At 46.1% G+C, this 13,341-nt stretch overlaps 1 protein-coding gene across 1 annotated transcript in view; it reads left to right on the top strand.

Moving 5' to 3' along the window:
• Positions 1-13,341, top strand: part of LOC119962310 — a 48,441-nt gene that overhangs the window by 25,375 nt on the left and 9,725 nt on the right. The window contains exons 5-6 of the mRNA XM_038790295.1: positions 4,320-4,454; positions 6,072-6,215. Coding sequence (XP_038646223.1) covers positions 4,320-4,454; positions 6,072-6,215 — 279 coding nt within the window. The remainder of the gene's footprint in view (positions 1-4,319; positions 4,455-6,071; positions 6,216-13,341) is intronic.

Raw genomic sequence — 13,341 nt, forward strand, 5'->3', positions numbered from 1 at the left:
GCTGACAAGCATCTGTAGCAAATGGGTATTTGGGACTGTAAGGGTACTGGCAGTGTCAGACTGGTAAAACAGTGCCACACAAATTATGATGCAGAGAGTCAAATAGGAGTAGTAGATCTGGTCTGATAGAAGTCAGCATGAATATAGCAACTAATCAGGACTGTATCCTGTAAAAAAACAGAAAATACTGGACAATCGCAGTAGGTCTGACAGCATCTGTGGAGAGAGAATGGAGCTAACATTTTAAGTCTGGAAAACTGTCAAAGCTCAATACCCTAGTATCATGTACATGTCTATATAGTTATGTGTCATCAGTATTTACTGTTCAACCATACAAGCCTCTAGACCACTTCGTGAAACATGAAACCTTATATCATGGTGGCAATAGGTGAAGGGCCCCTAAATCCCTCAGAATGAAGAAGAAACTGTAGCCTGACCTGAGAGAAATGTCCATACCTTGAAAACCTTGACTACACAGATGGAGATTGCCTAAGAAGCTCCATTACATGTGTGGTGGCTGAAGGGCAGAAGAAAAATCCATTGTGCAGTGTAAAAGGGTTCCATCAGAACAGGTGGAGGTCTACCACGAGACCCGATCAAAAGTAGAGTCACAGGAACCAACCAGATCGCCAAAGTCCAAAAAAACTGTAATAAACTTTTAAATTCAGCATAGTAATCATGCAGCACTGGCAGACTGACAGTTGAATGAAAGTAGCTTGAAGAACGCCGCAGCCCAGATCCAGAGTTAACGCCATAACACATGGCGATTACACGTGAATGAAAAAAAAATTAAAGACAAGTCAGAGTAAAAACTCAGCTTCAAGTCAGTTTTCCAAGCTCAGCAAAGCAACTTGCTGACCTAAACAATTTGTTTAAAAGATTTTCTGCAAAACTTGAAACAACTCTGTAATCATGACAGGAGCCTGCCAAATCCTGACAAGTGCAGGAAGAAAAGAAAATGTTTACTGTGGCGCTATTGTTTTTAAAGGTCAAAGTGTACTCTCCTCTGTTAAAATCAGCCATGGATGATAAACCAACACTGCCAGGTCAATTAAGAAACTTGGAAGGGCCAGCCCAGGCGCAAAATTGAGCATTATGGTGAAATAGAATTTTACGATACATGATAGCATCCGGCTTGAATAAGAGACAGAGGACGCGATTCTCTGGCCTCCCCACAACATGTTTCTCGGTGGCGGGAGGTGGCAAGATCTTCTGGTCCCGCCGCATTCAAAGGGATTTCCCATCACCGGGATTGGAAGATCCCACCAGCACGAACAGCTGGACAATCTCACCAGAGACTGAATAAGTAAGTACACTATTATATTCAGTAGGTCCAATAGCTGACGCCATACATGGAACAATTAAATCTTCCAATAACTTTGAAGGGGCCATAAAGTTCTTTGACACCCTAGAAACAATTTTGGAGTGAGCAAAATTTAACACGAGATTCCAAAAGCCTGGTGAACTCATAGACTCTTTTGTAAATTAGTTATATGGATTGGCTAAAAGCTGTGGCTATGGTAAACTTAAATCGAGCTCACAACAAGCTGAGTAGTGGGAGTGGCTGATGGTACTCTTTCAGATGTACTCCAATCTTTGGTAAAAGCCATCCAAATAATCAGAGAATCAGAAGTCGCCAACGGAACCAATCCATTTTATGTGGCATAGTGGTTGTCCTTGTGCATGAATCGCTAAAAGTCGGTTTTCAGGTGCAGCAGGTAATTATGAAGGCAAATGGAATTTTGTCCTTCATTGCTGGAGGAATGGAGTTTAAAAACAAGAAGGTTATGTCACAGCTGTATAGGGTGCTGGTGAGGCCACACCTGGAGTACTTTGTACAGTTTTGGTCTCCTTAGTTGAGAAAGGATGTACTGGCACTGGAGGGGGCGCAGAGGAGATTCACTAGGTTGATTCCGGAGTTGAGAGGATTAGCTTATGAGGAGAGACTGAGTAGACTGGGACTATGCTCTTTGAAATTTAGAAGAATGAGGAGGATCATGTCAAAATATATAAAATTATGAAGGGAATAGATAAAATAGAAGCAGGGAGGCTGTTTCCAATGGCGGGTGAAACTAGAACTTGGGGGTTAGGGTTAGACATAGGGTCATGGCCTCAAAATAAGGGGGAGCAAATTTAGGACTGAGTTGAGGAGGAACTTCTTCATCCAAAGGGTTGTGAATCTGTGGAATTCCCTGAGTCAGTGTTGTGGCACCAAAAGCTCAGACGGCGTGCAGTGTTCAACAATCACCGTGCAGTGCTTTCACTGCAACTGCCTGGGCACTTTGGAAAGATGTGTAACTCCACAACCCTCGAGACATGCAGATGATCTCAAAGAGTCCATGAGATAGATGAGCCTCACCAAGAAGAAGTCCAGCTATGCTTTTTGGGAGGAATCAAGGATCCCAGATTCACATTTTGGAATGCTGACATAGCTGTAAAAGGTCACCTCATGTATTTCAGGTTAGACACAGGAGGCAGTGTGACAGTCCTGTCAGATCAGGAACTGTGGCTATAAGATCTATGACTAAAGATGACAGACACACCACAGTGTGGACCTGGAAGAATCCAACTACCAGTCATAGGCTGGATTCAACAGCTTCTCCGGTATGGCAGCAAACAAATAATCCAAATTCTCTATATCGTGCACAATCAACTCTTTATCTTCTGAAGAGATGTGTCTGGTTCCCACAACCTCCTCAAAAGCACAGAAGGTATCAAACCAACCATTGTAGTCAACTACACTGAATTGGAGATTCCTGAGAGGTTCAGCAGTGCTGATGAACCTGACCTGGACCTCAGTCAGAATTATCTTCCCACTCTGCAATGGCAGTAGAAAATACTGCTCAATGGTCAGATCAGCTAAATCTCCAGATGAGCACCAACCTACTTAAAACAGAAGATACGGAAAAGGAGGATCAGCTGTGAAGGTTGAGCCTGAAATTCACAGTCAAATAGTTGCTGTCACCGAACCAGGAAAGACTACAGCATCAAAACACTGGGCCTATTAGGTACCATAAGGATAAGCTGTGTGTAGAGGAGGATAATGGTATGGTTCTTAATGAATACTTGGTGCCTGTTTTTATCTGCTTTCCGTATCGGCCTCCCCGAACAGGTGCCGGAATGTGGTGACTTGGGGCTTTTCACTGTAACTTCATTGAAGCTACTTGTGACAATAAGGGATTATTATTATTATTATTACTCACTAGCATGTGGCACCGGGTGGAATCCAGAGATTACAGTTTTTGACGTCCTGCTTTTCAATCTCCTTTCCAGCTCCCTAAATTCTACCTTCAGGACCTCATCGCTCTTCCTGCCTATGTGAATGGTGCCAATATAATCCATGACCTCTGGCTGTCCTCCTTGCCCTCCCAGAAGCTCCTGCAGCTGTTCAGTAGCATCCTTAACCCTGGCACTGGAAAGATAACAGATCATCCTGGTGTCACATCTGCAGCACACAGAAGTGCCTGTCCTTTCCCTTACTATTGAATCCATTACCGCCATTGCTCTACCATTCTTTACCTTCCTTCATGTGCAGTTGAGTCACCAATGCTTCAATGGAGTTGTCTCTGACTGCACTTCCCAAAGGAACCAACTCCATGATTCAGAACTAAATAACAATTGGAGAGTGTGATGCTCTCATGGAACCTGTGCCCCGCCTACCTGACCCTCCTTGTCCTTCTGGCAGGCACCCAATGCCTCTCTGCCTGAACCTTTTCAAGTTGCGGGTTGACAACCTCCAAAGGTGTGCTATCCACATAGCTCTCAGCTTGCTGGATGCCCAGAGTGACTCCTGCCTCTGCTCAAGCTCCAAAACCTGCAATTCGAGCTGCTCCAGATGCCCACAGTTCTGCAAATGTTGTCAGCCAGGCCATAAAAGGCATCCAGCATTTCCTAAAGGGCACAAGACTGAGGTTCCCTGTCAAGACTCTACATTCTCGACTTTTATCTGGAAACACTGACCAGGTGCTCACCAATTGATTGTTCCAAGATTGGGATGTCACTATAGCTGTTCGTCAGATGTTGCTTTTGTTTTTGAAGATTTCACCCAATGTTCTCTTTCCCCTGCTTTAATTTCTCGGTCTCTGCGTTCAGTCTTCACAAGTCCTTAGATTGAGTCTCTCAAATTTCCTGAGATAATTACCCTGTCTAAGCAGTATTCCATTGAGCTGCACTCCATATTGAGAATGAAGAAACTACTTTTTAGTCATACTTTTCCTTCAAGGAAGCAAGCTGCCGTTAGCTGCTCGATATGGTTTTGTGGTTAATTGAGTTCTACCAGTCACGTACGCTTTTAATTTTCTTTATTTGTACCTTTTCAGAGTCAACCTCAGGCGTATGATTCTTACAATGAGGGTAAAGACTGGCAATATATTTACACTCTTGGATGTGGGAAATTTGGTGAAGTCACTCTTGTATATCATAAGAATAAGAAGCTTACATGTGCTGCAAAGAAGGTAACAAAGCTGACATGTAAAACAGTAGGTTGACTTTGTAAAACTGTTTTTCTTTTTCCTTCCCACACTGCTAACACTTATATTTACAAGAATGATTTTTGCATCGTTGCATATGTACAATTAACCTTAACATTAATTATTTACATTAAAATTATTGGGCAAAATCATTTTTCACGAATCACATTTTCCTTTGGGGCATGATCTAAGGAAAAAAAGAGTCTGTGGAAAGGGCCTGGCACCTTGGCACTGGCAGCCTGGCACCCTGATAGTGCCCCAGCCAGCCTGGCAGCACCAGCTGGGCATCCTGGCAGTGCCAGACTGGTGCCTGGGTGGCAATTCCTGGGTGCCAGGATGGCATCTGGGTGGCAATGCCAGGGTGCCACCCTGCCTGGTGACCGACCACCCTGGGGCTTCTGATCACCTGGGAGACCCTCCAGGTACCATTCCACCTGGTCCCCGTTTGTGGGGACCAGTACTAAACAGCGCCTGGCTGTGGTCTCCTCAGCGAGGTCAGTAGATGCCGGGTGGCCATTAGATCCGGCGCGAGCATGGCTAAGTGGGTTCTTAAACTCACTTAGCCGTGTGAAACTGGATCCTGCCCATTCTGGGTGGGACCCAGTTCATGATCTCTCACGAGATCTGGTTATATCTTGCGAGGTGCAACAGCCATGGGGATTCACGGGGGAGACCTCTCCGGAAAGCTTCAGGCCGCGTCGCTCCCCAGTTCCAGCAGGACACGGCCGGTAGATTGCACCTTTGGTTTGTGGTTATTGATATAAACAGTGGCCACTACTTGTTTACCATATCAAGGCACTATTCTTCGTTATATAGTTCAAATCTGTAATTCTCACATTCAACCTCTTAATCTGCAATGTTAGCTGTAGCTAGTGTCAGCACTCTTGCCTCTGTGTTAGAAGGCTATGGATCCAGACTTACGGTGGCGGCCATGGAGTGAGTTGTCACACATTTGGTGGCTCCCGCTCAAGGCGGTATCTTTTTGGTCTTTTCCCTGCCCAAAAGGCAAAGTTTTTGATAGAAAGATATTTAGGAGTACCTGGAGAAGGTTTTACTCATCTGGAGTGGCTGGTGGATGGATCATGAACTAGGAGTGGGGCCAGAAGAAAAGAGCTGCTGGACCAGGAGAGTCTTCGTGGTGAGCCACAGGATAAATGGCGGAGGACAAGGGGATTGTTCTGCCCGCCCAGGGGTCAAGCTAGTGGAGTTTTTGAACACTAAGTTTAGCCAGCAGAGGAAGGAGGCCCTGGAACACCTGGCCAAAGTGGTGTGGCCAATCAAATCGGGGATCAAGAGAGTGGAACAGAGGTTGGAGTCCCAGGACCAGGTGATCCAGAAATGGAGGAAGTGCTGGAGAAGCACGAGGAGTAGTTGGCTTATTGGTAGCAGAGGTGGGGTAATGCTGGAGACCCAAAAGAGGCTGAAGGAAAAGGTGGAGGATTTGGAGAACCAATCCAGAAGACAAAACTTAGGATCGTGGGTGAAGATGCGAGCGTTTGCCATTTCACATGTTTCACATGACAACAAAAAGACATCCCCTTTAGGTGCTCAAGCCTGCAAGGACCTGCGGCTGGTTCATGGTTATGAATATTCATGCACAAGAATGACTCATCACGACTAGACGATGACATCCAGCTGCTGCTCAGCGAGTATCCTGATGTCTTTCGTGGCATGGGTACATTAGCTTACAAATACAAAATCCTGCTCAAGGAAGATGCAAAACCTGTCATTCATCCACCTAGGAGGGTACCAGTGTGGTAAACTACTGTTACATCTGTATTAGGTGATGTAAGGTAGGACCTGTACTACAGGTTCGCCGGTAGCCCCTGCCTGCTGGCTCCGCCCAGTAGGAGGAGCGTGTCCTCTATTCAGCAGCCATTTCGCCAGCTGCTGTGGGAGGCCACACATCTTACTGCAATAAAGCCACTGTTGTATCCAACCTTAGTCTTTGTTCAATTGATCGTGCATCAACCAGCTCTCTTGCGGGATAGGCTAAAATCAGAGCTCCTATGCCTATAATCTCAAGTCATAATATCAAAGGTCACGCAGCCGACTGACTGGGTCAGCTCTCTGGTGTGTGTCAAGAAGCCATCAGGTGACCTCAGAATCTGTTTGGATCCCAAAGATCTGAACAAAAACATTCGCAGGGAACACTACCCCATCCTCAAGCGAGAGGAGATAACATGTGAAATGGCAAACGCTCGCATCTTCACCAAACTTGATGCTTCCCAAGGCTTCTGGCAGATTCAGCTTGACGATTCCAGCAGACTGCTGTGTACGTTCAACACGCCGTTTGGATGATGCTACTATAATCGCATGCCTTTCGGGATCATCTCGGCATCCGAAAACTTTCAGAGTCATGGAGCAGATGACGGAGGGCATTGAAGGTGTCAGAGTATATGTCGATGACATCATCATATGGTCAACGACACAAGAAGACCACATTGCTCGATTAAAACAAGTCTTCAAAAGAATTCACCAATTTGGGTTGAAACTGAACCTGTCATTCCGACGTTAAATCTACAGGACTCACTCACTCGACAACACGTGATACCATCAGCCGGTGAACAGATGGACATTAAAACCTCAGTGTCTCCATGCCCACTTCGGAGATCAACTCGAATCAGACACACACCCAACCGTCTGAACCTGTGAACATTGGACTGATGCAATCATTGCTTTCTGTAATGCATTTGCACACGATACCAACTATGTTTGTTCCATTCTAGTAACAACACTGAAACTATGTAAAAAAAAAGTGGGGGGGATGTTGTGATCTTTACATGGGTTTGTACAAAAGCGGTTAATGGGAAATTGAAAGATCACTAGGGGGCAGCACTGGTGGGTATAAAAGCCAGGCGCAAGTGGCTCTTGCGCTCTTGGTGATTAGATTGTGACGAGAGCAGGAGCATAGATCTAGCTCAGGGCTACGAGTGTGGTCAGATGTAGCTACTGTGTATAAACGTTGTAACCTTTCTACTGGTACTGATCTTAAAGTAAGAACTCACGCAGTTGTTAAATTCTGTTACTCAATAAACCTTTCAATATCTCTGGACGACTTTGAGCCTTCTTCATCAAGGTGCAGAAGGCCTCTGCAGCAACTGGATTGAGTTACGCATGTTACATACTGTAGTGCTACCAAACACACTACAGTAAAGTAACAAAACAGTGGGGATGCCCGACGGTATAGTAGCTGAGGCCGGCACGTAACTGACCAAAATGTTGGAGAAGCTAATGGGGGAGGGGGCCTTTAACCTGTCCCTGGAGGTCGACTGAGTGCACAGGGCACTGATGAGGAGGCTCCAAATGGGCGAGCCGCCAAGGGCGATGGTGGTGTGGTTGCACCAATTTCTGGGTAAGGAGACGATCCTCCGATGGGCGAGGCAGACGAGAAAGTGCACCTGGGAAGGGAATGACCTGCGGGTGTACCAGGACTTGGGTGTAGAGCTGGCAAAGAAGAGGGCCTATTTTAACCGGGTCAAGGCTGCCATCTTTAAGAAGGGGATGAAGTTCATGAGGGATAAATAACTGGGAGGAAAGTGAGGACACTGAACTTCGGAGGTGTTTGTACGTTTTTTTGTATGTTTGTTTTCTGAATTTTCTTTTCCTTTGAAGTGTTTCCTTTGTTTTGATGGTGGGATTTTTGGAGGGCAGGCTGTTCATAGGGGAACATCGAGGGTGAGTGCACCTTTATCTGCTCTTTAGGAGAGTATGGATGGGGGGGATGGGAATGGGAGGGTGTAGGGAGGTTGGAGGCCTTGGGTGGGGGCCACCATGCTAGCTGTGCAGATTAGTTAACAGGAGTGCAGTGGGGGTTGTCAGGAGGTAGGCGTGGGGGTGGAAATAAGGTTGATGTTTTGGTTAAGAGTTGGGGGGAGGATTGCTGACAAGGGTGTGGTTAATGTGGGAGCATTTGGACAAGGATCGATGATGTTGGACAACCGAGGGTGGGCCTGGAGGGTTGCGTGATACGGGCCGGGGGCTGCCCCAAAAAGGGGTATGGCTGATCAGCAGGGGAGGGGAGTGGGGAGCCTCCCCCGACCAGGTTGGTGACATGAAACGCTGGGTGGCTGAATGGGCCGGTCAAACAATCGCGTGTGTTTGTGGCTTTTCGGCGGGAATTCAGCTGTTGGAGTGGGCAGAGCTTAAGAGTCGAGCGGTGAATATTTAAACTAGCTGCTTCACGGATTCCAGTCTTTTCGGCGGGAATTCAGCTGTTGGAGTGGGCGGAGCTACAGAGTCGAGCGGGGAGTATGTAAACTAGCTGCTTCGCGGCTTAAACAGCGGCCACAGAGTCTTTGGGGATAAATTTGAAGAGTGACATCACAGCAAAGCAGTGACCTGATTGGCTGGTAAGGAAAGTGCTCCAATTAGCAGTAGCTGGGAGAAATTTAACTCTTTGTGTGTTGGTAAGTATTGCGATTGACAAGTGAAATCTTTATTCCTTTCACTTATTCATTATTTGATATTATATTTTTAATCAGTTAAGGTAAAGTGTAAAAATGGCATGAGATCCCAGACCCATGTTATGCTCCTTGTGCTCAATGTGGGAGTTCAGGGACGCGGCCGATGCCCCTGACTCCTTCATGTGCGGGAAATGTGTCCAGCTGCAGCTCCTGTTAGACCGCATGACGGCTCTGGAGCTGCGGATGGACTCATTTTGGAGCATCCACAATGCTGAGGACATCGTGAATAGCACGTTCAGTGAGTTGGTCACACCACAGATTAGGATTGGTGAGGGAGATAGGGAATGGGTGACCAAAAGGCAGAGAAAGAGCAGGAAGGCAGTGCAGGTGTCCCCTGCGGTCATCTCCCTCCAAAACAGGTATACCGTTTTGGATACTGTTGGGGGAGATGACTCACCAGGGGAAGGCAGTAGTAGCCAGGCTCATAGCACCGTGGCTGGCTCTACTGCACAGAAGGGCAGGAAAACGACTGGCAGGGCTATAGTCATATGGGATTCAATTGTAAGGGGAGTAGACAGACTTTTATGTGGTCGAAAGCGAAACTCCTGAATGGTATGTTGCCTCCCGGGTGCATGGGTCAGGGATGTCTCAGATCGGCTGCAGGACATACTGAAGGGGGAGGGTGAACAGCCAGTTGCCGTGGTGCATATAGCCACCAACGATATAGGTAAAAAAACAGGATGAGATCCTACAATCAGAATTTAGGGAGTTAGGAGATAAGTTAAAAGTAGGGCCTCAAAGGTAGTAATCTCAGGATTGCTGCCAGTGCCATAAGACAGTCAGAGTAGAAATTCAAGAATAGTCAGAATGAATACGTGGTTTGAGAGATGGTGCAGGAGGAAGGTGTTCAGATTTTTGGGACATTGGAACTGGTTCTGGGGGCAGTGGGACCATTACAAACCGGATGGTCTACACCTGGGCAGGACTGGAACCAATGTCCTCGGGGGTGCTTTTGCTAACACTGTTGGGGAGGTTTTAAACTAATGTGGTGGGGGATGGGAACCAGGTTAGGAAGTTAGAGGTCAGTAAAGAGGCAGGCAACTAAAGCCAGTAAGGTAACATATAATAAACTCATTGTGAATAAGAGGAAGAGTAGACAGGGAAGAGATAATGAACAGAAAGGGACAGGTGGTCTGAGGTGCATTTGTTTTAGTGTGAGAGGTGTAGCAGGTAAAGCAGATGAACTTAGGGCTTGGTGTAGTACCTGGGAATATGATGTTATTGGTATTACTGAGACTTGGTTGAAGGAAAGGCAAGATTGGCAACTAAATATCCCAGGGTATAGATGTTTCAGGAGGGATAGAGAGGGAGGTAAAAGGGCTGGAGGAGTTGCATTACTGGTCAGAGATGATATCACAGCTGTGATTAAGGAGCCATGATGTGGAGATGCCGGCGTTGGACTGGGGTGAGCACAGTAAGAAGTCTTACAACACCAGGTTAAAGTCCAACAGGTTTGTTTCAAACACGAGCTTTCGGAGCACGGCTCCTTCTTCAGGTGACTTCAGGTCACCTGAAGAAGGAGCCGTGCTCCGAAAGCTCGTGTTTGAAACAAACCTGTTGGACTTTAACCTGGTGTTGTAAGACTTCTTACTGTGATTAAGGAGGGCACTATGGAGGATTCGAGCACTGAGGCAATATGGGTAGAGCTAGGAAATAGGAAGGGTGCAGTAACATTGTTGAGACTTTACTACAGGCCTCCCAAAAGCAAGCGTGAAGTAGAGGTAAAAATATGTAGATAGATTATAGAAAAATGTAGGAGCAATAGGGTGGTTGTGATGGGAGATTTTAACTTCCCCAACATTGAATGGGACTGATGTAGTGTTAGAGGTGTAGATGGAGCAGAATTTGTAAGGAGCATCCAGGAGAGTTTTTTAGAGCAGTATGTAAATAGTCCAACTCAGGAAGGGGTCATACTGGACCTGGTATTGGGGAATGGTCCCGGCCAGGTGGTTGAAGTTTCAGTCGGTGGTTACTTTGGGAATAGCGATCACATTTCCGTAAGTTTTAAAATACTCATGGACAAAGACAAGAGTGGTCCTAAAGGAAGTGTGCTAAATTGGGGAAAGGCCAAGTATAACAAAATTCGGCAAGAGCTAGGGAATGTGGATTGGGAGCAGCTGTTTAAGGGTAAATCCACATTTGAAATGTGGGAGTCTTTTAAGAAAGGTTGATTAGAGTGCAGGACAGACACGTCCCTGTGAAAATGAGGGATAGAAATGGAAAGATTAGGGAACCATGGATGACGGGTGGAATTGTGAGGCTAGCTAAGATGAAAAAGGAAGCATACATAAGATCTAGACAACTTAAAACTGATGAAGCTTTGGAGGAATATCAGGAAAGTAGGACAAATCTCAAACGCGCAATAAAGAGGGCTAAAAGGGGTCATGAAATATCTTTGGCTAACAGGGTTAGAGAAAATCCCAAAGCCTTTTATTCGTATATAAGGATCAAGAGGGTAACTAGAAAAAGGATTGGCACACTTAAAGACAAAAGAGGGAATTTATGCGTGGAGTCAGAGGAAATGGGTGAGATTCTTAATGAGTACTTTGCATCGGTATTCACCAAGGAGAGGGACATGACGGATGTTGAGGTTAGGGATGGATGTTTAAATACTCTAGGTCAAGTCGGCATAAGGAAGGGGGAGGTTTTGGGTATTCTAAAAGGCATTAAGGTTGATAAGTCCCCAGGACCGGATGGGATCTATCCCAGGTTACTGAGGGAAGCGAGGGACGAAATAGCTGGGGCCTTAACAGATATCTTTGCAGCATCCTTGAGCACGGGTGAGGTCCCGGAGGACTGGAGAATTGCTAATGTTGTCCCTTTGTTTAAGAAGGGCAGCAGGGATAATCCAGGGAATTATAGACCTGTGAGCTTGACGTCAATGGGAGGCAAACTGTTGGAGAAGATACTGAGGGATAGGATCTATTCACATTTGGAAGAAAATAGACTTATTAGTGATAGGCAGCATGCATTTGTGCAGGTAAGATCATGTCTTACAAACCCAAAAGAATTATTTGAGGAAGTGACAAGGTAAATTGATGAGGGAAGGGCTGTAGATGTGATATACATGGACTTCAGTCAGGTGTTTGATAAAGTTTCCCATGGCAGGTTGATGGAAAAAGTGAAGTTGCATGGGGTTCAGGGTCTACTAGCTAGATGGATAAAGAACTGACTGGGCAACAGGAGACAGAGAGTAGTGGAGGAAGGGAGTGTCTCAAAATGGAGAAGGGTGACTAGTGGTTTCCACAGGGATCCGTGCTCGTACCACTGTTGTTTGTGATATACATAAATGATCTGGATGAAGGTATAGGTGGTCTGATTAGCAAGTTTGCAGATGATACTAAGATTGGTGGAGTTGCAGATAGCGAGGGGGACTGTCAGAGAATACAGCAAAATATAGATAGATTGGAGAGTTGGGCAGAGAAATGGCAGATGGAGTTCAATCCAGGCAAATGCGAGGTGATGCATTTTTGAAGATCCAATTCAAGAGCGGACTATACGGTCAATGGAAGAGTCCTGGGGAAAATTGATGTACAGAGAGATCTGGGAGATCAGGTCGATTGTGCACTGAAGGTGGCAACGCAGGTCGATAGAGTGGTCAAGAAGGCATACAGCATGCTTGCCTTGATCGGACGGGGTATTGAGTACAAGAGTCGGCAGGTCATGTTACAGTTGTATATGACTTTGGTTAGGCCACATTTGGAATACTGTGTGCAGTTCTGGTCGACACATTACCAGAAGGATGTGGATGCTTTAGAGAGGGTGCAGAGGAGGTTCACCAGGATGTTGCCTGGTATGGAGGGTGCTAGCTATGAAGAAAGATTGAGTAGATTAGGATTGTTTTCATTAGAAAGACGGAGGTTGAGGGGGGACCTGATTGAGGTCTACAAAATTATGAGAGGTATGGACAGAGTTGTTAGTAACAAGCTTTATCTAAGAGTGGGGGTGTCAATTACAAGGGGTCACGATTTCAAGATGAGAGGAGGAAAGTTTAAGGGAGATGTGCGTGGAAAGTTTTTTATGCAGAGGGTGGTGGGTGCCTGGAACGCTTTGCCAGCGGAGGTGGTAGAGGCGGGCACGATAGCATCATTTAAGATGCATCTAGACAGATATATGAACGGGCGGGAAACAGAGGGATGTAGATCCTTGGAAAATAGGCAATAGGTTTAGATAAAGGATCTGGATCGGTGCAGTCTGGGAGGGCCGAAGGGCCTGTTCCTGTGCTGTAATTTGCTTTGTTTTTTCTTTGTTCACCCGAGGAGTCTGAAGGCGGATGTGACCTTTTAGCAGGAGATGCAGTTAAAGATAGGAACCAGACAAGGTTGAGGAAAGGATGGCTGGGGCAGGTTTTCCACTCGCGACTGGATATGAAGACAAAGGATATAGCGGTGCTGGTGAATAAGCGG

The sequence above is a fragment of the Scyliorhinus canicula genome, chromosome 2 (genome assembly GCF_902713615.1).
Source record: "Scyliorhinus canicula chromosome 2, sScyCan1.1, whole genome shotgun sequence".
Taxonomy (NCBI): Eukaryota; Metazoa; Chordata; class Chondrichthyes; order Carcharhiniformes; family Scyliorhinidae; genus Scyliorhinus; species Scyliorhinus canicula.